At 34.2% G+C, this 23,415-nt stretch overlaps 4 protein-coding genes across 10 annotated transcripts; 2 read left to right on the plus strand and 2 right to left on the minus strand.

The window, feature by feature from the left end:
• The first annotated feature begins 3,616 nt into the window (after nt 1-3,616).
• LOC140872850 (serine/arginine-rich splicing factor RSZ22A) lies at nt 3,617-6,788 on the plus strand. 5 transcript variants are annotated; one of them, XR_012147928.1, is made up of 7 exons: nt 3,617-3,749; nt 4,078-4,181; nt 4,500-4,588; nt 4,712-4,934; nt 5,027-5,137; nt 5,639-6,193; nt 6,287-6,788. XR_012147928.1 is itself a non-coding variant. In XM_073275759.1 (6 exons), the coding sequence occupies exons 2-6, from the start codon at nt 4,093-4,095 to the stop codon at nt 5,679-5,681; spliced, it is 555 nt and encodes a 184-aa protein (XP_073131860.1). In that variant the 5' UTR covers nt 3,617-3,749; nt 4,078-4,092; the 3' UTR covers nt 5,682-6,788. The 5 variants fall into 5 exon arrangements, 1 of the variants encoding a protein (XP_073131860.1); XR_012147929.1 differs by having other exon boundaries at nt 6,357-6,788; XR_012147930.1 differs by having other exon boundaries at nt 6,431-6,788.
• Nucleotides 6,789-9,681: 2,893 nt separating this feature from the next.
• Nucleotides 9,682-13,942, minus strand: LOC140872846 (UDP-galactose/UDP-glucose transporter 7). 3 transcript variants are annotated; one of them, XM_073275753.1, is made up of 8 exons: nt 13,488-13,942; nt 13,228-13,392; nt 12,501-12,606; nt 12,152-12,397; nt 11,495-11,605; nt 11,179-11,337; nt 10,265-10,408; nt 9,683-10,159 (listed from the first exon to the last, which is right to left on the minus strand). In XM_073275753.1, exons 2-8 carry the CDS (start codon nt 13,260-13,262, stop codon nt 9,992-9,994), a joined length of 969 nt encoding a protein of 322 aa, XP_073131854.1. In that variant the 5' UTR covers nt 13,263-13,392; nt 13,488-13,942; the 3' UTR covers nt 9,683-9,991. The 3 variants fall into 3 exon arrangements, with proteins under 3 accessions (XP_073131856.1, XP_073131855.1, XP_073131854.1); XM_073275755.1 differs by lacking the exons at nt 13,228-13,392; nt 13,488-13,942 and having other exon boundaries at nt 9,682-10,159; nt 12,152-12,384; XM_073275754.1 differs by lacking the exons at nt 13,228-13,392; nt 13,488-13,942 and having other exon boundaries at nt 9,682-10,159; nt 12,152-12,406; nt 12,501-12,598.
• A 527-nt stretch (nt 13,943-14,469) lies between these two features.
• Nucleotides 14,470-15,007, plus strand: LOC140872826 (uncharacterized). Its single transcript, XM_073275722.1, has one exon. It carries the CDS (start codon nt 14,503-14,505, stop codon nt 14,905-14,907), a length of 405 nt encoding a protein of 134 aa, XP_073131823.1. The 5' UTR covers nt 14,470-14,502; the 3' UTR covers nt 14,908-15,007.
• Nucleotides 15,008-16,141: 1,134 nt separating this feature from the next.
• LOC140872838 (ubiquitin carboxyl-terminal hydrolase 18) lies at nt 16,142-22,877 on the minus strand. Its single transcript, XM_073275737.1, has 11 exons — nt 22,481-22,877; nt 21,073-21,244; nt 20,903-20,991; nt 20,729-20,814; nt 20,439-20,601; nt 20,158-20,281; nt 19,698-19,855; nt 18,346-18,430; nt 17,978-18,190; nt 17,805-17,866; nt 16,142-17,445 (listed from the first exon to the last, which is right to left on the minus strand). The coding sequence occupies exons 1-11, from the start codon at nt 22,750-22,752 to the stop codon at nt 16,476-16,478; spliced, it is 2,394 nt and encodes a 797-aa protein (XP_073131838.1). The 5' UTR covers nt 22,753-22,877; the 3' UTR covers nt 16,142-16,475.
• Nucleotides 22,878-23,415: the final 538 nt, after the last annotated feature.

Below are 23,415 nucleotides of genomic sequence, written 5' to 3' on the forward strand. Positions count from 1 at the left end.
CTTGTTTATGTTTACATGCATGATTTGGATCTTATATATATCATGTTTTAGACTTGAGTTGGATGGATTAAAAGGATCAAGTTGTTGACAAAAGATCAGAGCAGATTTTTCTGCCCAGGCTTCGCCCGAGCGGCAGAAAATTACAGCCCGAGCGCACCCGGGGCTCAGCCTACTGTTTTGGAAAAAAATAGGGGCGCCCGGGCGGCTTTTTTTAACCGCCCGGGCGCACCCCCCCTTTGAAAAAATTTTTTTTTTTTTTGTTTGATCCTTATTCTTTCCTTATTAGATTAATGATGCATATTCATTAATTGCCCCTTAAGATTTAAGATTAGCAACCCAAAGTCTCCACAGTGTGAATGCAATGTGGCTGCATCAGCATAATAATACCACCACCACCTTATTATTATTATTTTAAAATTATTGTGCCTAAACATATAATTTAGTACTTCAAAAAACTTTGGCTATGCAAATGTATGAAGAATATCAAGCTCGTCGAAGAATTTAATTGTTGGATACATTAACTCTATTTTATTTTGAGTTGGATATTGGATATGTGCTATTATAATTTTTTTATTGGTGCATGTTATTAAATATTTTTTTAAAAAATTTATATATGTAAGTTTAGTATTTAATACAATTTAAATAAATAAAATGTAAATTTATATTATTTTAAATTGTACAGGTTATTTTGTAATGATAATACTTGTTTTAGTTTGAAAATATATAAAGAATAATATAGTATGTTTTTTTTAGATTTGAAATTCTTAAATTTTTTAGTCAAGCAAAATATTTCAAATCAATGAATTGCAAATTCACTTTTTGAAATTCTATGTTCATCCAAGCAAGAGATTTAAAAAAAAAAAGAGAATTCAAATCAATGGTTTTCAAATCCATTAATTTGAAATCTTTTCTCAAATCCAAATACCCTCCATCCAAGCACAATCTTTTAGTTTGCAAAACTTTGGTACATATCCAATAACTTCGAGTTTTTTTTTTCTTTTTTTCTTCATTAAAAGTTTCTAAATTCACTGAATATTGAATGTTCTATTTGGCTTCAATACACTACTACGTGACTCGTATAAGTAAACAAAGCTTATTTTATACACATTAAATTGATACAAGTAGAAAAAAAAAAGAAAAATGCCATCCATTATTTCAAAACCATAGGGACAAAATTCTAGGTGAATTTTAATATGTATAATTAAAGTTTCTCTTAGCCACATGCGTTATCATTGCCAAGAAAAACAATGTTTGATGTATTTAGAAGCTTCATATATATATGACAAAATGACTATAACACGTTAACAAGATTGAATCCAGAACATATCAACTTATATTTACTAAAATCGCAATTTCTTAACTATGAAAAAAGTCAAATACAAACCCTATAAATATTTATAAACACACAGAATTGAGCTGATATATCTCATATGATATATAGGTTTTTGGAGGCCAATCATTATAGAATAAATACGATATATTTAATGTGGTATAATATATTATAAAATAAACTCTGATATACCTTTGATGATAAAGTAATCAGAGCAAGTTTCCAATTCTTACATGTATCTTTATTGTAAAGTATGTCCTTTTCCATATAAAATCCATTAACACGATCGAGACCATCCTAGTTTGTTCTTTTGTAATCAAGATATCCAGTTCCACCAATTTTTTTATGTAGTTCCAAAGTAAAACTATAGTATTAATTAACTCTTACGAATGTCACAGTTGCAATTAGATTATTGTTTGACTGATAATTAATTGTTAGGAAAACTAAATAAGATAATAATGTCATCATGTTTAGTTTGGTTTCCTCCGACCAAAATATATAACCGAAGAAAGATTTTTTTAAGAGTTTTTTTTTTTAAAAAAAGATATATAAACAACAACATATTAATAAGAAACGAACTCCCGAGTTACAAAGTTAACAAGTCATACAGAAACATTTTCATGCGAATATTCGAAACTCGACAAAGAAATGAGTCCTCCGGGATAAATAATGAGCCACGCCATTAGCACTTCTATCGTTCTACGGACATACTTGATAAAGTATTTAGCAAACATTTTTCGTTTTATTAATTTATTTTTTATTTTAAATTTATTATGATTATATAATTGTTTTCTAAAAAATATTATTATTTTATCTTGTTATTATTATTTTATTAAACTTCTTTCTTATTTCCAACTTCTACATTAAAAATGCATTCATAAACGATATTTAAATACATAAAAATACCAAAATATTAAATCAAAATGATAAGTGAATGATAAGTACCAAACATTTTTAATTTTATTTATTTTTATTTTTGATTTTAAATTTATAATTTATAATTAATTTATTTTTTAAAAAAATTATTACTTTATCTTCTTATCATTATTTTATCAAATCACTTCGTGTTTTCAACTTCTTCATTAAGCATGATTCATAAATAAAGATTTAAATATCTAAAAATACCAAAATATTGGACCAAATGATAAGTTCAGGAATGTTATTTTTTTGATTTAAAATTATATAAGCATGTTATTTTTTATTATTTATTACAAATTGTGCAATGCATATTCTCGAAAAATTTAAATTTTGGTTCAATAATATATAGTCCTTAATCGAAAAAATAATATGTTTGAACTTATCAGTTTAGTTCATATTTTGGTACTTGAAATTATTTAAATACTTGTTTATGAATGCATGTTTAATGAAAAGAGTTGGAAATACGAAGTGAATTTATTAAAATAATGATAACAAGATAAAGTAATAATATCTTTAGAAAATAATTAATTAATGATAATACATTTAAAATAAAAATTAATAAAACAAAAAATATTTTCTAAATATTTATAATTGTATTTTATTAAAAATTGTGTATTATGGGTTGAATAGATTTAAAAATTATTTTTACATCAAATATGCATTTTTAATATTTCACAAAGGTATTTGGTGCAAAAAATATCAAAATCTTTGCTCAGTCGCATGAAGGGCGCGTGCGCAACAATCACTCATCTGAAAGGGCGAGTGTGCTAATTTTTTAAAAGGTTAGGGTTGAAGATACCTATTAAAATTTCACAGGAAATAAATGTGTATTTTTAATATTTCACAGGAGTGGTTGGTGCAAATAACTCATTACTAAAATATTTATATCATCGTATCTTGTGTGTCAATTATATTATAACTTTAGCATATTTTAATTTAGAGCCCGTTTGGATTTCATAGTTTTTTTTTCATAAAAAGTGCTTTTTTAAGCCCTAATTTTGAGATTTTAAAAAGCTCTAAATTTGACTTAAAAAAATAATTTTTTAAGCATTTAAATGATTATACAAACATCTTATAAACTAAAAAAACAATTTTTTTAAAAAAATAGTGCTTTTCTAATCTGGCTTTTGATACCGAACCAGCCTTAAATCCCAAACTGGATATGAATGAAGTTTTAGTAAAATAAATTTAGTTAAACAGATTAAAATAAATGCATCACCATGGACATATTTTTCATTTAAAAAGAAGTTTCTGGAGTGTAAAAAGATAAATTGATAAAAATAGATCCGTTTATCCACCCACGTGGGCCTTGTTTTATAGATTTGTGGAGGCCCAAAGAAATTAGGTTTGTCCAGAATAATAGTAGGGCTAAAATGGTCATTCTACGTGACTACTAAGCCATTTTCGCTGCCCCTTTTCCCGTCTCTCTTTAAACCCACTGGATACGCTAACTCACCGGTCTCGCCTGCTAGGGTTACCTCAAATTCGATTAGGGTTCCAGGTTCTTCTCTACTCCTTTTCTCTCGTGAAAATCATTTACAGTTTTGGATAGTTGTCGTCTCAGACTGTCTTCTCCTAGGTTAGGATTGTTCAACAAGGAATTCTTGCGATTTTTTTCACTTTTTTTTCGATTTTGATAAATTTTTACCCGGTTGTCTTCGGATGTTTGCTTATTTATTTATTTTTTGAACAAGTCACCTTTTCAATTGCACAAATCAGAGAGCGTGTCTTGGTATATGTCATCAATGGTTTTATTTTTTTCCCCTAAAGTTATGTTTGATGCTTCAGATTGTTTTTTTTATCATCATATGTATTTTTTTGTTGAACAGGAACTTTGATCCAAGATGTCGAGGGTTTATGTTGGAAATTTGGACCCGCGCGTATCTGAGCGTGAACTTGAGGACGAATTTCGTGTTTTTGGAGTTATCAGGAGGTAAAAACGTCGAGTATTTTATTTGCTCTGGCGTCGTTTGTTTTACTTGATGTTGTATTTTGCATTCTCAAGTGGTTTTTGGTGGTTAACAGCTTATGATTTCAGTTTCAGAAACTCATAGAATGGTTTTGAATGACGAGTTATAATGGTTTTGTATGGTTTGACTAAGCTACAGGTGGCCAGCATGGAGTTCTATTCATGCTCAGACTCAATCATTCACTTGCATACACCTTATCTTCTTTAAGGAGTGCCTTTATGTATATTTGTTGTAACTGGAAAAACTTATTGTGTTCATATGTATTTGAATTTTTTGTGCAGTGTGTGGGTTGCAAGGAGGCCTCCTGGCTATGCTTTCGTTGATTTTGACGATCGAAGGGATGCTCAAGATGCCATTAGGGAGATTGATGGTGAGATTTTCTTAGTTATCTCCTCAAAAGTTGAGGACTTTCTCAGGTCTACTTTTTCCAAGTTTCTAGCTGGTTCTTTTTCTGATATGGGCATATGGCAATTATATCCTTGTTCCCGAATAGGTAAAAATGGTTGGAGAGTTGAGCTTTCACACAACTCAAAAGGTGGTGGAGGAGGTGGTGGTGGCCGTGGTGGGGGTCGTGGTCGTTCCGGATCTGATTTGAAATGCTATGAATGTGGCGAGCCTGGCCATTTTGCCCGTGAGTGCAGGGTGCAAGGAGGTTCTGGAAGGCGTAGGAGTCGTAGCCCTCCTAGGTATCGCCGGAGCCCAAGTTATGGTAAAAGGTATGATAGGACTATTGAGATGTTTCACTTTAAGACTAAAGTCATTATGGTCGCTCTTAATTTAAACTGTGGTTGCCTGTTTTGGTGGTCAGGAGTTACAGTCCCCGTGGTCGCACTTCTCGACGCCGCAGCTTGTCTCCCAGGGGTCGCAGCCTCAGCAAGTCTCCATATCGTGGACGAGACGAGGTGCCATATGCCAACGGGTGAGATCCTAAGTGTTTCCTGCCGCGTCTTTTAAGTTTTGTGGAGAATTTACGGATACAAGTGCAATGATAAGTTATCAAGTAAAAACTCGAGGGCGAGGAGAAAAGAAAACATTGCTGTTTGTTGTTCTAACATAGTTTACAGTTATCATCCAAATTTTTTGTTAAATTACGCGCCTTTTAGCTCGAATTAAATTTCAATTGTTGAGATTATATGCACATGTTTGTTAGCATGCACACACTTTAGGCCCCCTGGCAATTCTTTTAGGGAGATGTTTGCCATGTACTCTCACTTGCAAAAGCTCGCTGTTTATGTTAAGAAGTTCTCACGATGTTTCTGTTTTTTGCATTTTGAGACACAAATGAAATGTATATTATGTATGACATGCCCTAATGGTATCTTTGTGAACTTCAGGATTTTTTTAGAAAATTATTGACTTTTGTTGTCAAATTATTTAGATATTTACTAATTTGGGTTTGATCGGTATATGATTTATGCAGAAATGGCATCAGGGAGAGGCGCAGGAGCAGGAGCCGGAGTTGAACTTGGATTAGTGAATAATACTTATATGTTTACGCAGGAGAATATCCATTGTGTGTTTAGGACTTGGACTTAGTAAGGCCTGTGTAAGTGGGGAGACGCCTACTCTTGGATTTGGTTGATTGTCTTTACTACTTCAGTAGTAAGTTTGTCACTTTATCCGTTGTTGCCATCTTTCTTACGAGCTTTAACTTTGGACCATGCTCAATCATCTTTTTAGCTCATGGATCAATATCTGTAGCTGATTTACTATTAGAACTTCTCATAGATCTTGCTAAAAATCTATGTTTGTTTTTGTCATCGAGGTGTTTACGTGCATCTGCCCCTTTCTTGTGGTTTCGACCTTCACTGCACTGCTGTGGGATCTTCAATTCAAAATATTGTTTATCCCAGCTTGCTACTTTCTAGATGCTTCTTTTGATTGCATGTCTGCGGCTGTGATGATTCTCTCCTCAAATAATTATCGTATTTGATTAGATTTAAGGATGAAGAACGGCTTCACACGCATCTCGAAGGTAATTAATTTATTAAATGAAAGTTGTGTTCGACTTTCTGCATTAGCTATTCCTTGGCTTTTCCTATTTAAGCGGGGGGCTGTGGCTTTCCAGCGCGAATATCTACTTTAAAGGGTTTGTCTTTTGAATTTGTGCCACAAACTTTGGACCTCATCAATTGCAGTCAGTTGCTAAGAAGTGACAATAATCTGACCGTTCTTCTTTTACCCTTGGAAATTTTCTATCGAAACAATGAAGTTGGGTCTGAAGTTCGCATCAATTTGGATATCACTTTTTCCCGAGTTAATATGAAAAAGCTATCCATTCTAGCATTCCCATCGGTCCTGCCTTGTCTTGAAGTCTGGCTGCGTAGGTGAGAATGACACTATAGATCCTTCATGCCCGTCGAAAGTGGGCACGGAAGCTGAGCAGGAAGTCTTATCTACTATGCATTTTGTTTATTGGTTACATTCCTTCTTTGTTTTCCCTTTAATTTCTGCTGATAATGTGGTTTGTTGGTATAAAGTGCTGGACGAAGCATTGAATGGAGAATTGTACGCATTATATATACTAACAACGCATGTGCACAAAATATATTTTTATAAATTTGAATTTATTTATAATTTTTTTCTTTCTTTAGGGTAATGGGATAGTGTTAATTAAATTTGGTTCAAGAAAATGTGGAAAAAATTAGTGGGAAAAGTTTAGTTGAAGTAAAGGTGGACATGTACGGTGAAAAAGTCTACATAACCAAAGTGATAAAGTTTGGTGGTAACGAAAAAATGGTAGAATTGGAAGGTAATTTTTGGTGTTTCTGTCATTTCACAGTTATTATAAGTCACTCAACTTTTATAATATAAAATATATAATATATACTAGCCACATGACACATCAAAAAACAGTTGTCGCTGAATTTTGATAAAACAAAATATATAATATAAACTAGCTACTAATGTACACGCAACTGCGGCGGGTGGACTGAAATGCATGTCTTAAACACACTAATTTTTACAATCAATCTTGGTGTATTGGGATAAAAATGAAAGCAAAACTCCACTAACTGTTAAATGAATGAGGTTTTATGTGAATTAGAATGGAGTAGTGGAGTGGGTAAAAGAGGATTGCTTGGGGAAATAAGTAATACAATGATTGGGGTTTATTTTGAAGATTGTGGAACAACCAAGTGCTCTGTGAATACAGTTCACCAATCAAATCGAAGCTCCGATTGCTAGTAAAAATAAAAGAGGAATACCTTCATTAAATTTGAAGGAGAAAAAGTTAAATAACCTCCATGACCATTGAGTACGAAGTCTCTGCCTCTGAGAATGATTTCTTCTAGAGTTTTGTCAGTTTTCTCCATAGATTTACTTACACGCTAAATTAAATTCGTTGAAGCCAAATAAAAGCATAAAGAGGTTTTCAACCGAACAATTTAGGAGAAGTTAAAAAAATAGAAAAAGGGAAGTTATTTTATTAACACGTTTATATCCAGTCAAAAACAATTTATTGTCATATCAAATGTACGAAGAGTTCATTCTTAATAAAATAGAATATATATATATATATATAAAAGACTTTTCAGTTGACCAACAATATTTTTTCACCTCGTTTTCGACCACTAAAATTCGGTACCGAGTTTTAGTTGTTTTTTTTTTCGCATAATTAAAACACGGTATCGGGTTTTAGTGGTCGGAGACGAGTTGGGTATCATTGGTTGGACAACTGAAAATTTCTATATATATATATATATATATATATAGAGTTTTACTATGATGCTCACCTATCATGCCCACCACCATGCCCACCAACGATGTGACACTATTTTATTGGATGTGATAAAAATATGATAAATTGTAGGTCCAATAGAATAGCGTCACATCGTTGGTGGACATAATTGGTGAGCATGATAGATGAGCAGCATAGTAAAACTCTATATGTGACGCCCGGGGCTGAGGAGGCAGGGAGTGATCGTCGGTGCCAAGAGGTTGCACGGACAATGAGCGGCTCCTGGTATGCTTCTAGGCGGAGGGAGACATGAATGAACCGATCCCGTGCCGGAATGAGAGGGGATTCTGAGACTGTGTAGGTATGAGACTACATAGTTGAAGAGGGCTTAAAAGATTTCATATATACTGCTCATATCAAGAAGGTGCATCTTCTTTTCGTGAGCTCATCATATAAGAACTCCAAAGTTAAGCGTGCTTGACTTGGGACAATTTTAGGATGGGTGACCTTCTGGAAAGTTTCTCAGGGTGCGTGTGAGTGAGAACATAAGCACGCTGAAAAGACCCGTCTTGATATAGTGGGTCGTTACAAATGGTATCAAAGCCGACCTCTCTTAGTACGGTATGGTTCGGGAACGAACCAAGCGGAAGCTGGTGGGCATGTGACGCCCGGGGCTGAGGAGGCAGGGAGTGATCGCCGGTGCCAAGAGGTTGCACGGACAATGAGCGGCTCCTGGTAGGCTTCTAGGCGGAGGGAGACATGAATGAACCGATCCCGTGCCGGAATGAGAGGGGATTCTGAGACTGTGTAGGTATGGGACTACATAGTTGAGGAGGGCTTAAAAGATTTCATATGTACTGCTCATATTAAGAAGGTGCATCTTTTTTTCGTGAGCTCATCATATAAGAACTCCAAAGTTAAGCGTGCTTGACTTGGGGCAATTTTAGGATGGGTGACCTTCTGGGAAGTTTCTCAGGGTGCGTGTGAGTGGGGATATAAGCACGCTGAAAAGACCCATCTTGATATAGTGGGTCGTTACACTATATACATATATATATATATATATATATATATATAGAGTTCTTTTATGGTGCCCAACTCATATGCCCAACTCCATGCCCACCATGTACAATATGTGAGTTGACCAACACAATTGATGAGTTGACTTATCACATATTGTACATGGTGGGCATGGAGTTGGGTATATAGAGTTGGGCACAATAAAAGAACTCTATATATATATATATATTTGTCAGATAACCACTTTTGAGTAATATCTGACAAATAGACATCCGATCCAACTTGCTCGTATGACTTAGAGAGTGTTTGCAAAAGATTATGATTTTATAGAAGTGATGAAACTTATATATTATAAAAAAATTAAGAAAAATCAAAAGTTAGTAGTGTTTGAAAACAAATGTGAAAATCTAAAAATCCAAGTTGTGTAGTGTTTGATAAATAAGTGATTTAAATGATTTTAATATTGATCTTTTTATTAGAATCATTTTTGGAAAATCATAATCACCATATAACTAATTTTTGGATTTCAATTATATTAAGCATTTGCTAACACATAATTTGGGCTTAATTTAGTGTTTTGGAAAGCTTTTAAGAAGCACTTATAAGTTTTTCCTTAACAAAATTTTAAAACTTTTCGTTAACAAAATTTTTAAGAAAAAGCTGATAAATGCTTTCTAGAAGCTCTCCCAAACACCACCTAAGAAACATACAAAATTCATTTTTTAAAATCAAAATCTAACAATTACGTTTTTTTTAGTGATTGCAAACACCCACTTAATCAAGCTCCGTACATGTGTGTTAATACATAAGTGTTTCGTGTGTTAAGTTTCTCGCATTACATCTACCGATTCAGTTACGAATCAAGTGGTAAATGAATGAGATATATATGAGGTAAACATGAAACCACGCTGGCTATTTTGGCTTTTATATTTGAATGTCATGCTATAAAAAAATCACCTTCTATATAAAAAAAAATACAACGGTTTTAAAACTCGACCAACTCGTGAATAGAAACTCTAAAATCCCCATCAATAATAACATGTATAAAAGCCCAGCTTCTTGAATGCGCGATTCTCATTTTTTATGCATTTCCAAGTCTGCCGTCAACTTAGGCAACTTGTTTCTCTTCTTCTGCTGATATTTTGAATAAGAATACCAAACACCACCGGCGGTGTTGATCACAAGCCCGGTGACATTTAAAGCATGTACTTGTACTCCGCCTAGCAAGACAAAGCCGAGCGTCTGACCAAAACCAAAACGAAAACGAAAACGAAAACGAAAGTAACTTCATAAATCGGATTGAATGGATACAAGGAAAAAAGAGACCATTAATCGTCGCCAACTTACTGTCGAGCCAACACCTTTGAGGACGCCAACAATGGTAGTCGTTAAAGCAGAGTTGACAATGGTACACAAGAACATGGTGTAATTCAGAACTATTCCCATCACCAGGGAAAGAAGAAGAATGACAAAAAATGCGAGTGAAGTGCTCTGTATTCACGGCAAAAATTATGTCTCCTCGTTAAATAATTTTGGTATTAGAAAACAACAGGAAAGTATCACTCCATCTGCAGTCGAGTATAAAAAATAGACTCAAGTGGAAGAAGATGTCCTACACAAGATGCTAGCAAAAACACGTCCACAGTGTAAACAATATTTTAAGTGAGGGTCAACGATTCAAGAATCTCCACGTGTTTAACATAGAATATGAACAACTGGGAGTCTGGGATGAATGAAACCGAAGGAAGAAACTGACATGACAAATTTATTTATTTCCAAACTAAGAACCCACTCAGGACCTGCTAAAGAAAACTTTATTCACTCCCAATCCCGTCATTTTTCTCCGTTTAAGTTTCATTGTCGTCGATACAATATCAAGCTATTCCATTACATTCACTTGTGGATCTCCATATGTTGGATTAAATACCAAGAGAACTAATCTCAATAACAAGATTTTAGAGCTTCAAGATTTTACAGCTTCAAGAACATGTTCGACGTGATACAATGCAGCCGAATGATGACCAAAAAACCAGACGTGCGAGAGAGGTGATATTAAAGTTTTGATGACACCAAGTTAATTTATATTGATATTTCGTGATTGTCTGTAATTTATTTGAAACAAATTACATCTGCCTTATCACTAAAATTCTCTTGTTTTTAAAGTATTTAGCATTATTGTCTGTAGCCTTTATGCATCAGAAACCACAAAAGATTTCTAAAGATGAATCTATAAATGTATGAATATGAATCGAGATCCTGACCTTGGAAAAAAGTATGGACATGGAATTCGGAAATTCTCCGGTAGTTACGATGAGGAATAGCAGAAAAGGTAACGATAAAACGCTGTTATAAAACATGATTTCAACTGAAGAAAGCCCATCCTCTGCACCTGATCTCTCCACTAATACAAGGTACATGGTCTGTATATATGTATGGCAAAAAAAATACGTGTTATGCAAGTAACTAGAAATATGATCAAACACTGAGAAAGATACAACGGCAATGCCTACAAAATCTAAATGAACAAAGCCAGTTAATTCTACGCTAATCTTTGGGATTTAGAAGGGCGAAAAGCACCTGAAAAAAAACGGAAGTAAGTGCCATTGAATATCCGAAAAGATCAAAAGAAAAATCACCAAGTGCTGCTATAAGAACTCCAGCAGCAGTTAGAAGAACAGACAGAGTAACCTGAAATTTATTGGGAACAAACAGTGTATTAGAGAAACTTCTTGAAAACTCAGATGCGAGATTTTATCTATGCTGAAAAAAGTATGAAATTAAAACATTAGTAATAAGAAAGGTAAAGACGACATTTTCATATCTGACCATCACTTTTGTGCAAATACTAAAGGCGGACTCCAAAAATTATTTTCTTCCTCTGAACTGAAGTCCTATGTAGGAATCTACAAGCTTACACAAATGCCATTTTATCGGTACACATGAATTTGAAATTTAACAGAGATGCAATCGACATATGCCCTATGTAATGAGACTACAAGCTTACACAAAGGCCGTTTATTCGTACAAACAATTTGAAATTCAACAGAGCAGTAATCAACAGAACATGTGGAGCCAACGTCCAGCAATCATCACCGCACAAATAACACCATATTTGATGATTGAATAATATGATCATAAAAGGCATTAAATTGGTTCTTTTTATCTTTTTTTTAAAAGGCATAAAACAGCATATTGCAAAGGCTCTGACAACAAAACTTCAACAGTATATTAAACCTGAGTTGAAGGTCTCCCCTTTCCTGTAAAGAATCCAGCTACAAGTACAGCAAGTGGTGTTAATCTTTTGATGGCAATGTACATTGGAATATTTACTCCTTTCAAGCTTGCTAAAGCGAAGGCCACATTAGCATTGTAGAACAAGGAAACTGGAACAAGTTTTTTTGCCGTTTCTACATTCAATTCTTTGGCATTTGTATATCCCATAACTCTACTAATCCGTATGAGCAAAGCTGTCATCAATTGCTACAGCACCTCAAATCAATATAAAGAAATGCTGAGTAAAGAACCACAAAAGAAAACAAGGTTAGAAGTAAAAATTGCATTCGCGTACACGATTTATGTGTACCTGGAGTGTAAGAAGAGTCATTGAATGTGCATACTGCATAAGCACTGCTTTATTGATGAAAACCATAGCCATGGAGGCAATTCCATATGACACGGCAGCAAACAAACTGCATCGCACATGCTCATAAGTTAATCACAACAACAGAGTCTCAAAATGCTTCAATACTAGGAATCTTATCGTTTTATAGCATTAGCGTAAGCTCAGAATGGACCTGATAATCACTCATTCTGAAGGGTTTTTTTCCACACTTTCCCAATATCACACACAAGACACGGAAACTTTCAAACACCATTCAAACGCGGATTCTTATTCTAAATTATTCCAAGAATCATTTTTCTACACCAACAAATCCTGATAATAGCTAATGAATTAGTTCATGAACTGTTTCTGCTCACAACAGTAGCATGGTAAAAATAAAAAAGTAAGGAGTCAGGCAAAGAGAAAAAGGTAAATAGAGTGTTTATATTGAAAGCTCCTAAAGTGACAACTCCAGTTATACTTTCAAGATTCAAACAGTACGAATGCACACTAAACGGTAAAAATGCTTTGTTCAAAATCCATAAACAGGGAAGAAAGCTTGAATAACAGAAAATGCATCCAAAAGGAATGAGCAAAACTAAGTCAACCTTATCTTTAAAAAAGAAAGAGAGGTCAACCTTCAGAGAAAAAATTACTGCTTCTTTCTGTAACCACAGGCTAACATTAAATGAACCTGAAAAACACTGACCTCAAGTACGGAGTAGACTCTGTATAATAATCCATGTATAGACCCACAAAAAAGATACCCTTTTTCGATCAAAACAAAGAATCTAAGAACCCCCAACTGTAGATTGAGCTCAATTACTTTATTAAATCCAGTTATTGTCCGTAGCAGAAACAGGAAGAAAACCACCTGCGAACGAAGGAAAAATAGGTTAAGATTCTGAAACCTTAAGCAGAAAAATTGGGAGAAGTCGAAAATGAAATCAAGAAAAACACAGCACTCACCAGAAAATGAATCAACAAATGACTTCCGAAACAATTCTCAATGAACAACGACAGATCATGAAATGGGTCGGTCCAATTGTCATGAATAATTCTTGATAACAACAAAAAAAATACAAAATGGGTCGATCCAATCCAACTTTTCTTGGATCAAGAAAAAGAAATAGTTTTTGAGGGGTGGATTTAGTGGACACGGATCGTTGTCCGTCCGGGAGATGGGTAACAGGCTACTAACAGCCGAAGGATGAGGACTGCAAAAGTAATTGATAATTAAAAAAAGAAAATGTCCATGCGTATGTGACAAGTAAAATGGGTGAAAAACTGTAAAAGCAAGCACCAAATTTGCGCTATGATCATATGATAAAACCTTAAAATTTAACAAAAATCAGACGTGATTACACATATAATTGTTCGTCGTTCTATATGATCATGGTGGAAAAGGGTTTAAATCTAATTCATTTATTTGACACATCCGTTGCCCCAATACATGATAGTTATTGGTGTTAATAATTTATAGTTATGATGAATCATAATGTTACATTTTTATTACCCCATATGCATGGCCGTTCTTCACATTTATTTATTATTTATTTTACTAATATATTTTCATAAACTATGTATATTTCTACTTACTACGCCGTTGATTTCGGAAAAACACAGTATCATCAAAAATATATATTTAATAACCAAAAGTTCCCCATCATAATCAAGAATATGGGAGGAGGAATCTCGCACGTACGTGTCAATCCAACTCCATACTCGAGAAACAAGATAAATATATACGATTGTTTGGAAATATTAAAAGCTTCAATCTTGGAAGGTAAACAAATCTGTGATATTTTGAACTTTGGCCAACCACATCTCATCAAACATCCATTAGCTGTTGCAGAATTTTACAGATTCTCAACCTATATATAAGTCCCTACACCATACAAACATTTACAACTCAAAATCAAATAAATTAAAGTTTTTTTAAAAAAAAAAATCGCTCAAATTTCAACTAAAATAGTGCATATTAATGGCATCCCTCAAGTACCATTCCCTTGTGTCACTAATCTTGACATTGTCATTCGCATTAAGCCTCCACACTAGTCAAGCATCACGTAGCTTGTTACAAACTATGCCTAACCTACCACCATTGCCTACGGCGGCACTGCCATCTCTTCCGGCCATTCCGATCCTCCCAACCGCCGCGTTGCCGCCTTTTCCAGCGACTTCATTGCCTAAACAACCGACACTTCCAACTTTGCCAAACCCCACGTTGTCACCATTGCCCGCCACTATCCCATCATTGCCCACCATGAGTCTGCCGCCATTGCCTACGGCCATGCCCACAATTCCCACCAATATGCCTTATAACCTTCCTTTTCTTGCAGCACCTCCAGCCGCCGCCCCCACCATCAGCTCCACTACTAGCCCTTGAAATGGATCGACCTTGTGGATTGAGTTGTTATATACATATGGTATTTTTCTGTGGTTAATTTGCAATAGTAGGATTTGATTCTAAGGATGTTTTCATTGTATTTTAGGGTGTTTTCGTTTCTTGTTTCTATTGCTTTGATTTCCATTGTGTAATTTTAATTTTTTTGATGTCATGAGATCAGACAATATATCATTATTCTCATAATGATTATTATAAATTCAAGTTATTGTGTTAAAGAAGATTTGTTGAGGGTTACGCTTGAAGGATGCTTGGACCGTAAAAAATTGTATACATGTAAAATTGTCTTAATATGAACTTCAAGCTTGGACCGTAAAAAATTGTATGCATGTAAAATTATCTTAATATGAATCAATTTTTGTAAGATGTGTCTACTATTCAATTCGATTATTTATTATTTTTGGGTGTAAATATGAGTTGGAGTCATAACACACCTACTCAAATTTGTAATATACTTATGTTTTAGAAATTGGGCCAAGACTTGACTTCAATTTCTAAAATAATGAGATGAAATTTGACGCCGCCTATTTCGTATTTTATTTGACCTCATTTTGAGAGAAAAAAAAATCTTCATTTCTAAATTGATGTAACATTGTCTGTTACACCAATCAATTCTTGACATATGTTTTTTTTCACAACTACATCAATGTTTAATTTCTCACTTCACCGAATAAATGTCAAGAAATAATTGGTATAACATCAAATAAATATAAAATAATAATTAGTGTAACATATAATATCACAAAAATTTGTAAGATAGTTTATTTGATTTGATTGATTAAATTTTATGATAAACATGATAAATTACCATTTTATCTTTTTAACAATAAATAAAATTGTAAATAATATTATTTATAATAGGTAATATAGTAATTTAAATTCAATGATTTGATTGATATAAGATAAATAATTAATGATTTGATTGATGTAGAATAAATAATTAATAGATGGATAAATAATATGACGAGAAAATCGCGAAATTAAGTAAAATAAGTTATACATAAATTAATCATAAAAGCTATCAAACGGTACCATAAGTGCAAATAATTATGTATTATTTAGTGGGCCCGCTTAAATTTCGGATCGATAAATAAGCTAAAATTGAGTCTTGCGGGGAGTCATTAAGTTCCAGCGCCCCAAAATGAATCAAACGTATTCATAATATTTCACTGGAATACAAGAACATCCAAGATTTCTGGTAAATATCGAAACCATGGAAAAAAATTCCCAGGCATCCATTTGTGACGATGGGATCATTCAATGATATCAACACGAAAAAAATACAATTTTAAATCGATCACTGATTACCAATAAATTATTTCTAATGACTTCCACAGTCGAATCTCCAACATCTAACGAACATGAAATGCCTAACTGATCGTGTTAAAATCTTTCACATAACCCCCAAGATGATTTCCGACCAATTGCTCATACTTGAATTTGGGACGATATGTGCACCATCCTTAGAAGTCCTTTCAAGTAATTTATCCTAAAAAATGGTTTGAAGATACTATGTATCCATGGGCTTCACCAATGATCAAGTTTTGATCTCATAACTGGAATGTTCCATCCTTGATGATGTTACTTTTGATTCTCTCGCCATATGCAGCTTGCTCACCAGAATCTCCATTTTCAAGAACCATAGGTGCAACAGATTTCGTTGACACTTTTCCATTCCCATGTGCTGAAGCCCGCATTTGCTCATTATTCACGATGCGGCCATTCTGAAATGACAAGCTAGTAGCTTTATTTCGTGGACGTTTATCAAGAAAACCAGGAGCCAAAAGTGGCTTCAACTTTGCTCCAGAACTTTCTCCATTTGATTTCTTAACTGCATCTGGAGTATCATCAGAGAACATGGAAACATTTCCACAGTTCCCATTTTCAGGAAGCGCTATGGAACTGGACGAGTTCTCTTCCACTAGAGCCTCACCATTGGCGAAAGCCTTGAAAGAAACACCTTGTGTGTCAACATTCTCTAAACTGTAGTTTGCAGCGGCAGTTGGATTTCCACTCGACATTCTAAATAAACTTTCTTTCGTATTCTTTTCACTGCACCAAGCTTCATTTCCAACATCAGATGAGGGGGAGAGATTAACATCTGGTTGTAGGGGACAGTTAGCGGTCAAGGAAGTAGTAGCAGGAGCTGGCGGAATAGAATGCTCCGCAGAAAAAGCAACTTCATCGAGTGTCGGGGATACATCTCTACTCTCGTTAAAATCAACATCCATGTCCACAGGAAAACTTTCTTCAGAAGAGAGGGGTTTTATGTCTTCTCTTGCACATTCCACATCAATTACCATTGATGATTCTTCATGATTTTTGGAGACCACTGATGTTGAACAATTAGGAGAATACAACTGCTCAGAACTGACTGAGACTGGACTACCAAGCAATTCTGCAGCTGAACATTCTGCAGGTTGGTTCGGAGAAAGATCTAATTCCTGTAATTTCTTATTCTCCTTTTCTTCTTTTCCTAAAGATTCATCAGGAAGTAAGCACAACGGACGAGCACAAATCCTGTCAAAAATAACACATAACAAACGTCATTATACACCAATCGTGATAGTAATTCTCGAGGACATAAAAAGCTGGTCAGCACTAGTCATGCACAGCAGCAGATAATTTGAACAGAAGAAAAAAAACTCAAAAGCATGCTTAACCTAGGCAGCACTCTTTTGGCTGTTGTTTTGGTAAGGAGCCTGTTATGATAGATGAATAATAGGTGAAACAGAAAAGACGAGAGGTATACTCTGAGCTTTCAGAGGTTTGCCATAATTAGAAAATATGATAATACATGGAGCCTCTGAGATCGAAAATATTGCATCAATACAAATTTATAGGGTAACTTATCTTCTGTGTTAAATGAGAGGACTGACCTGCTATATAAGAGCATATAAGCTCCTTGCGAAAGCACCTCATCCAAATCAGCCTTAACAACCTAACAAAAGAGAACATTAGCCCATCAGCTAAATCTGTTATGAGAGTTCAGTGCTTGGAGAAATAATCATAAACACATGTATTCAAACAAAATAAGTTCCTATCATGTTACCTTACAATCATCAATCATGTACCAGTTACCACGAAAGTCCTTAATGTAGCAGATGTAGTGGCCAAAATATGATGCATTCAGCATGTCCACATGCACAATAACTGCATAGAGCTTGTAAATATCGTTTCCATCTGCTAACTCGCCCATGTAAGGGCTGAGATCTAGTGTCTCCGGGAATGTCACCCTCTTGTTAAGTTTCCCAAATCTACCACTCTGCAGGAATATGGGGAAAAATTTTCAAGATACACTCCACAAACAATTGAATGAATCCCTCTAACTAAGGTCTTCTCTCCACCATGGCAAAAGAGGAAAATGAGTCAAAGTGGTAAAAATGGCGGAAAACATTGGATTAAGAAGAAAAAGCAGACCTGAAACCTCTTCAGAGCAATTGTAAGGATGTTTGGCGCATGACGGATTGTAAGGCGTTTCCATGCCAGAACATAATCATTGCAGCTGCAGGGACAACACATGCTAATTGGTCAAATGCAGCATAAGAGTCTATTACGAATCAAATAATATATTATGGGGATCATATTTACAGGATTAAGATAATAACACATCTTTTATATGATTTGATTGTTATTTAAATTCAGGAAATACTTCCTACAATATTTACCCCAACAAATTCTCCGTTGCAGAAAGAGATGATTTTAAACTACAGATGTTGATAGAGTTTCGGCACTCTGGCATTGTGTCGCTAACGTAGGTCTTTATGATCGAACTAAACAAATACCGAGCTACATTGCATACTTACATCACTCAATGTTGCTATTTTAAAATTCACGTGGGATCAAATCAATAATATAGACAAGTTTCCTGACCCATTTGTTATCTACAAATATATCATGAAAAAAAAGTGACTGGAGGTGATCTTCAAATAGTAACCATACACAGAGCCCAGAAATATGTTCTAGTTATTGTATGTGTACAGCGAAGGAAAAAAATCCATATTTCTAGCAGTCGTATTGCAGTTAAGAGTCAAACAGAGTTACAGACCATGAATCTTTTATCCATCTGTCTGATTTACTCTTTTGTCAGCATATGCATCAGATTATGTTTTGTTGTTGAATCTATCTGTCCATCTGTTCTCTGTCTCTATGATTTTATATACAACATAGTGCAAAATTTAATAATTCAGTTTTTGCACTTTATGTTGAAGCTTTCAGTACAAATTTCTGGGTTCAACCTGAGAAATGCTAAAATCAAAGAAAATATTCCATAATCATAGTTGATATCATTAAGATTATGTGATTTGATATTGATTTAGGTTTAGGAAATATTTTTCTATCACATTTACCCACATATTCCATAATCATAGTTGATATTATTACGTGTAACCTAAACTAAAGAAAGATTAATAGCAGCTCAGCTCTGTATGCATTTTGTTGTAGATGTAAGTTATTATGACCACACCAGTTGGTGCATGCTATCTTTACTCTATTTCTAATAAAGCATAGAGCTTGACAAATCATTTATGTAATAAAATCAGTTTTAAAAAGGGAAAACGCATAGCTCACTTCCAACAGGTATTCTACTTTGTTATTAAGTGACTATATTATCGCCGTGAGGAATTCCTTAAAGTTCTTATCACAAGTTTATCAGGATAGCTGTGTTAAGGTGAATTCAACCTAATTTTTAATAGAAAACGCAAGTCCTAAGGACCATCCATCTTTATGGAATACAAATGATTGAGAAAAGTTCTAGAATATAGGAAGATTACCCATCACATTTATACATATTATCCCCATGAAGCCATTCTTTGGCAGTGAACTGATCCAAACATTCCTCCAAAGATTCAGCATCCCCATGTATTTCAACAGTTAAATCCATCAGATTCTCAAACTGATTTGAAACATTATTGCATTTTGTGCATATAACCTGAAAGCATGGGGAAATAATCAAATTATATATAGACATATATATGGATGGCTTAATGAAATTAACAAAACTCTAGACAAAGAAGAAACGAACTGTAGTACTGTACAATTCTTTACTTCTCAGCTAAAACAAATGAAACTTCTCCAGTTAATTGCAACATGTTGACAATCATGTTATGCGATAGCTCACATGCCATGCGGTTCCAACTTAAGGATCTTTAATCATCTCAGTATAGAAATTGCCAGCTAAAAAAAGGAAATAAATAATGGTATAGAAGCTTAAAATTCATCTAGTCAAGCTACCTGAGATTGAAGACGACCACCAAATATATGTTGAATTAGAGTCGTCTCCTGATAGCTAGGATGAATAGCTTTTTCTCCACCAAATTCATCAAGACAGACTGATTGCATTGTGTCTATGGCAAACCTATATATTAATAAAATTGGTTCTCAACAAGAAGCATTTGAAAACAATTTATCAACAATGTAGAAAAACAAAACTGAAGTTAATCCCGCAGCCTAGAAAAGTCTAAAAAGGGGAAGAAATGTCAAATATAACAGATAAGGAGCCCAGAAATAAGGACCTCATGAACTCGTGAGCGTCCTCCTGTTTCCCATATCCAAGATTGCCACCGATATTAGGCAGTCTAGAAAGGATATTAATAGGAGAAAATGGATTAAGACTTCGGCTGGTCCTTTCTACATGAGTTTGAAGCTCACATGTGAAGCACCAATCATCCCTTTGACCTGGTAAATTTTAAAAGATGGACATTTAAAAAAAAAAGAAATCTTCAATTTACATAACAAATAAAACAAGTGCTAGATATTTTAAATAACATGTTAAAATGTAAATAGTTTTAATCAATCAACTTACATTCTACTCGATGGCCTTTCTCCAGTAGGTAAGCAATAAGTGGACGGGTGTAACCAAGACATTGGAGAACCACGTTAGCAAAGCAGCTGCATAGGGACAAAAGTAAACAAAAGGATTGATAGATTGGAAGTTGGCACAGAACTATGGCATGAAAGGGAACATTCACCAACTTACCTGTTTCCACAGTTTAGTAGTCCACAAGGAGGATAACCAGGAATGTTCCAATTGAAGAGTTCAACGAATTCCTCGTACGGAAAAAGTATCTGAGACCATAAATGAAGCATAGTTCCAACAATAGCAGTAAAAAATTACGTAAGCAGTCTACACAACAGATAGATGTTTACCTTCTTTGACTGTTTGAGAATCTTGAAGCTTCCACCTAAAGGAACTATTGATGCTTTCCTTCCCCTCAATGCAGATGTAGATTGCATGAAATCAGCTTTAGAAGATGTTTGTAGGTCCTTGCATTTTTTCTTGTGCTCTGAATGCCAGTGAGATCTTTGACAAACTTCAGAGCTAAATTTCACATGTATAGAAAATTGAGATACGTGGCCATAGCAGTGGAGCATTTGAAAGAACCAGGGAAAATTTTAGCATACATTGCTCCTGTTAAACAACGTAAAATGGTATCTGGCATGGGGGCTAACTGCTAAGAATATACAGGTGACAGAATCTACATTCTTTAGTCTCAGTTAGTTTACAAAGCATTTTGGTGGTCAGTAACCACAATTTGTTAAAAAAAAAAAGAAAAATTAAAAGGGTTAAAGGGAGCAGTTCAATAACTAAACCAAAAACAGTGTCAGCGTATTAGCATAAAAAATTATGATCGAACAAAGCAGATATGCTGCCTACACGATTGAATTTCAAAAGCATTAAGATAACCAGGTTTCTGTGCGTATCCACAAAACCTTCAATTACCCTTCACAGCAAACATTAGAAGTTATTTTCTTGTTAGTTAGGCATGGTCCAGCCTCCAGAAGTAAGAAATAGTGGTCATTACACAATTCTTAATAATTAGAGAGACAAAGATTCAGGAAAAACAGTTGTTTAGCATTCCCATTCTGTCAATTACCTCACTAAATGGGATTTAAGCGAGATTGAGTTCCAAAACAGGGAATGATTGTAATACAGATAACTAAAAACAATTTGTAGCATAAGTACAGTCAATCAGATGATAGTCAACAGCAATGACGGTACAGCAAATTTACTCTTTTTACTCGTTAATATTCTTATTATCATATGCCACCACATTGAATAAGCATAAAAATTGAAGATGAGTCAGTATGCACCCGTGCAACTACATACAGATCAGTTCCAACAACAAAAGATCAAGCACAAGGCATACCACTAAATAAAGTTCTACATTTCAAAATCAAAATAAATAAATAAGTAGAAATTCTAATTATCTATTACAAAAACTCGTGCACATAATTCCATTCCAATTCCAAACAATAGTGCATAACTTTACTGAGCAAAATTAAACCCTTTAACCCATATAACAATTACCACAAATTAAATTAAATTAAATTAGAAAAATATGCCACTTCATATATAATATAAATGAGTAATAAATAAAGAAGAATCAAATTTAATGACCCACTGCACACAGACAAGCGCATAAATACAATTGCAAAACAGCAATACATATCATAATGAACAAAATTAAACCCTGAAAACCCATTAGCAATACAATAGTGCCCCCAAATTGTATAGGAAATATATCTACCACATAAATTCGAACACGTAGCATACCAGTACTTGACAATCTTGCAACCGGCACAATGCTTCTTCGTCAAATTACCGCAAACCGCGCATGATTCAACACTACCAGCGCAGCCGCCACTGGGGGCCGCCGCCATTTTCTTGGTAACCGACGGATAATCGGAGGCCGAAGAATCGAAATTGGAGTCCATCATAAAATATCTCGACGCAGTGTTCCGAATCAAATACAGCAATCCCAATACCAACAAAAATGTTGTTACCACGAATTGCAGAAACCCGTTGAGATCCACCGCCACATGCATTTACAACTTGGAATTTCCTCCTATAAAAATAACTTCCGATTCAATAATAATGAAATTAACCATTAATTGAAGATACAGAACTCTGATTTCGGTGAACCGAGGCGGAGGAGGGATTTCTGGGTTAGTGAAAGATTACGAATTATATATATATTGATCACTGTTGATTTATAGATTAATAAAGCACTAAACTGTTGTGTTGGATAAAACTGGGCCTCGAACATTTAATGGGCTTCCAGCATTTTTGGGCCGTTCAAGATCCAAATTATATGGATTGCCCGCCCAAGTACTGATTCGAAGAATATGAAGAAATAGGGGCTCGGTTGAATTAGAGCTCATATATTTCAATTCGGGACTTTTGTACATATATTATCCGTATTTATTATATATTTGCATTTGACATTATATCAATTATCAAGTGTAAATGGAAATTTATATTTATAGATATAGATTTAAAATTCATAGATTTTGATTATAATTTTATTGTTAACAAACAATAGATCAAATTTTAAATCCACTCATTACTTATTTACATATTATTAATATAAAATAGTGTTGATTTCAAATGAAATTATTATTGAATGAATTTAAAATACTTTCATCCAAATCTAACATAAATGTAAAGAAGACGAAGGCAAGAAGCCTGTTTCAATATCTACTTGAAAA

This window comes from Henckelia pumila, unplaced genomic scaffold (genome assembly GCF_033568475.1).
Source record: "Henckelia pumila isolate YLH828 unplaced genomic scaffold, ASM3356847v2 CTG_477:::fragment_3, whole genome shotgun sequence".
Taxonomy (NCBI): Eukaryota; Viridiplantae; Streptophyta; class Magnoliopsida; order Lamiales; family Gesneriaceae; genus Henckelia; species Henckelia pumila.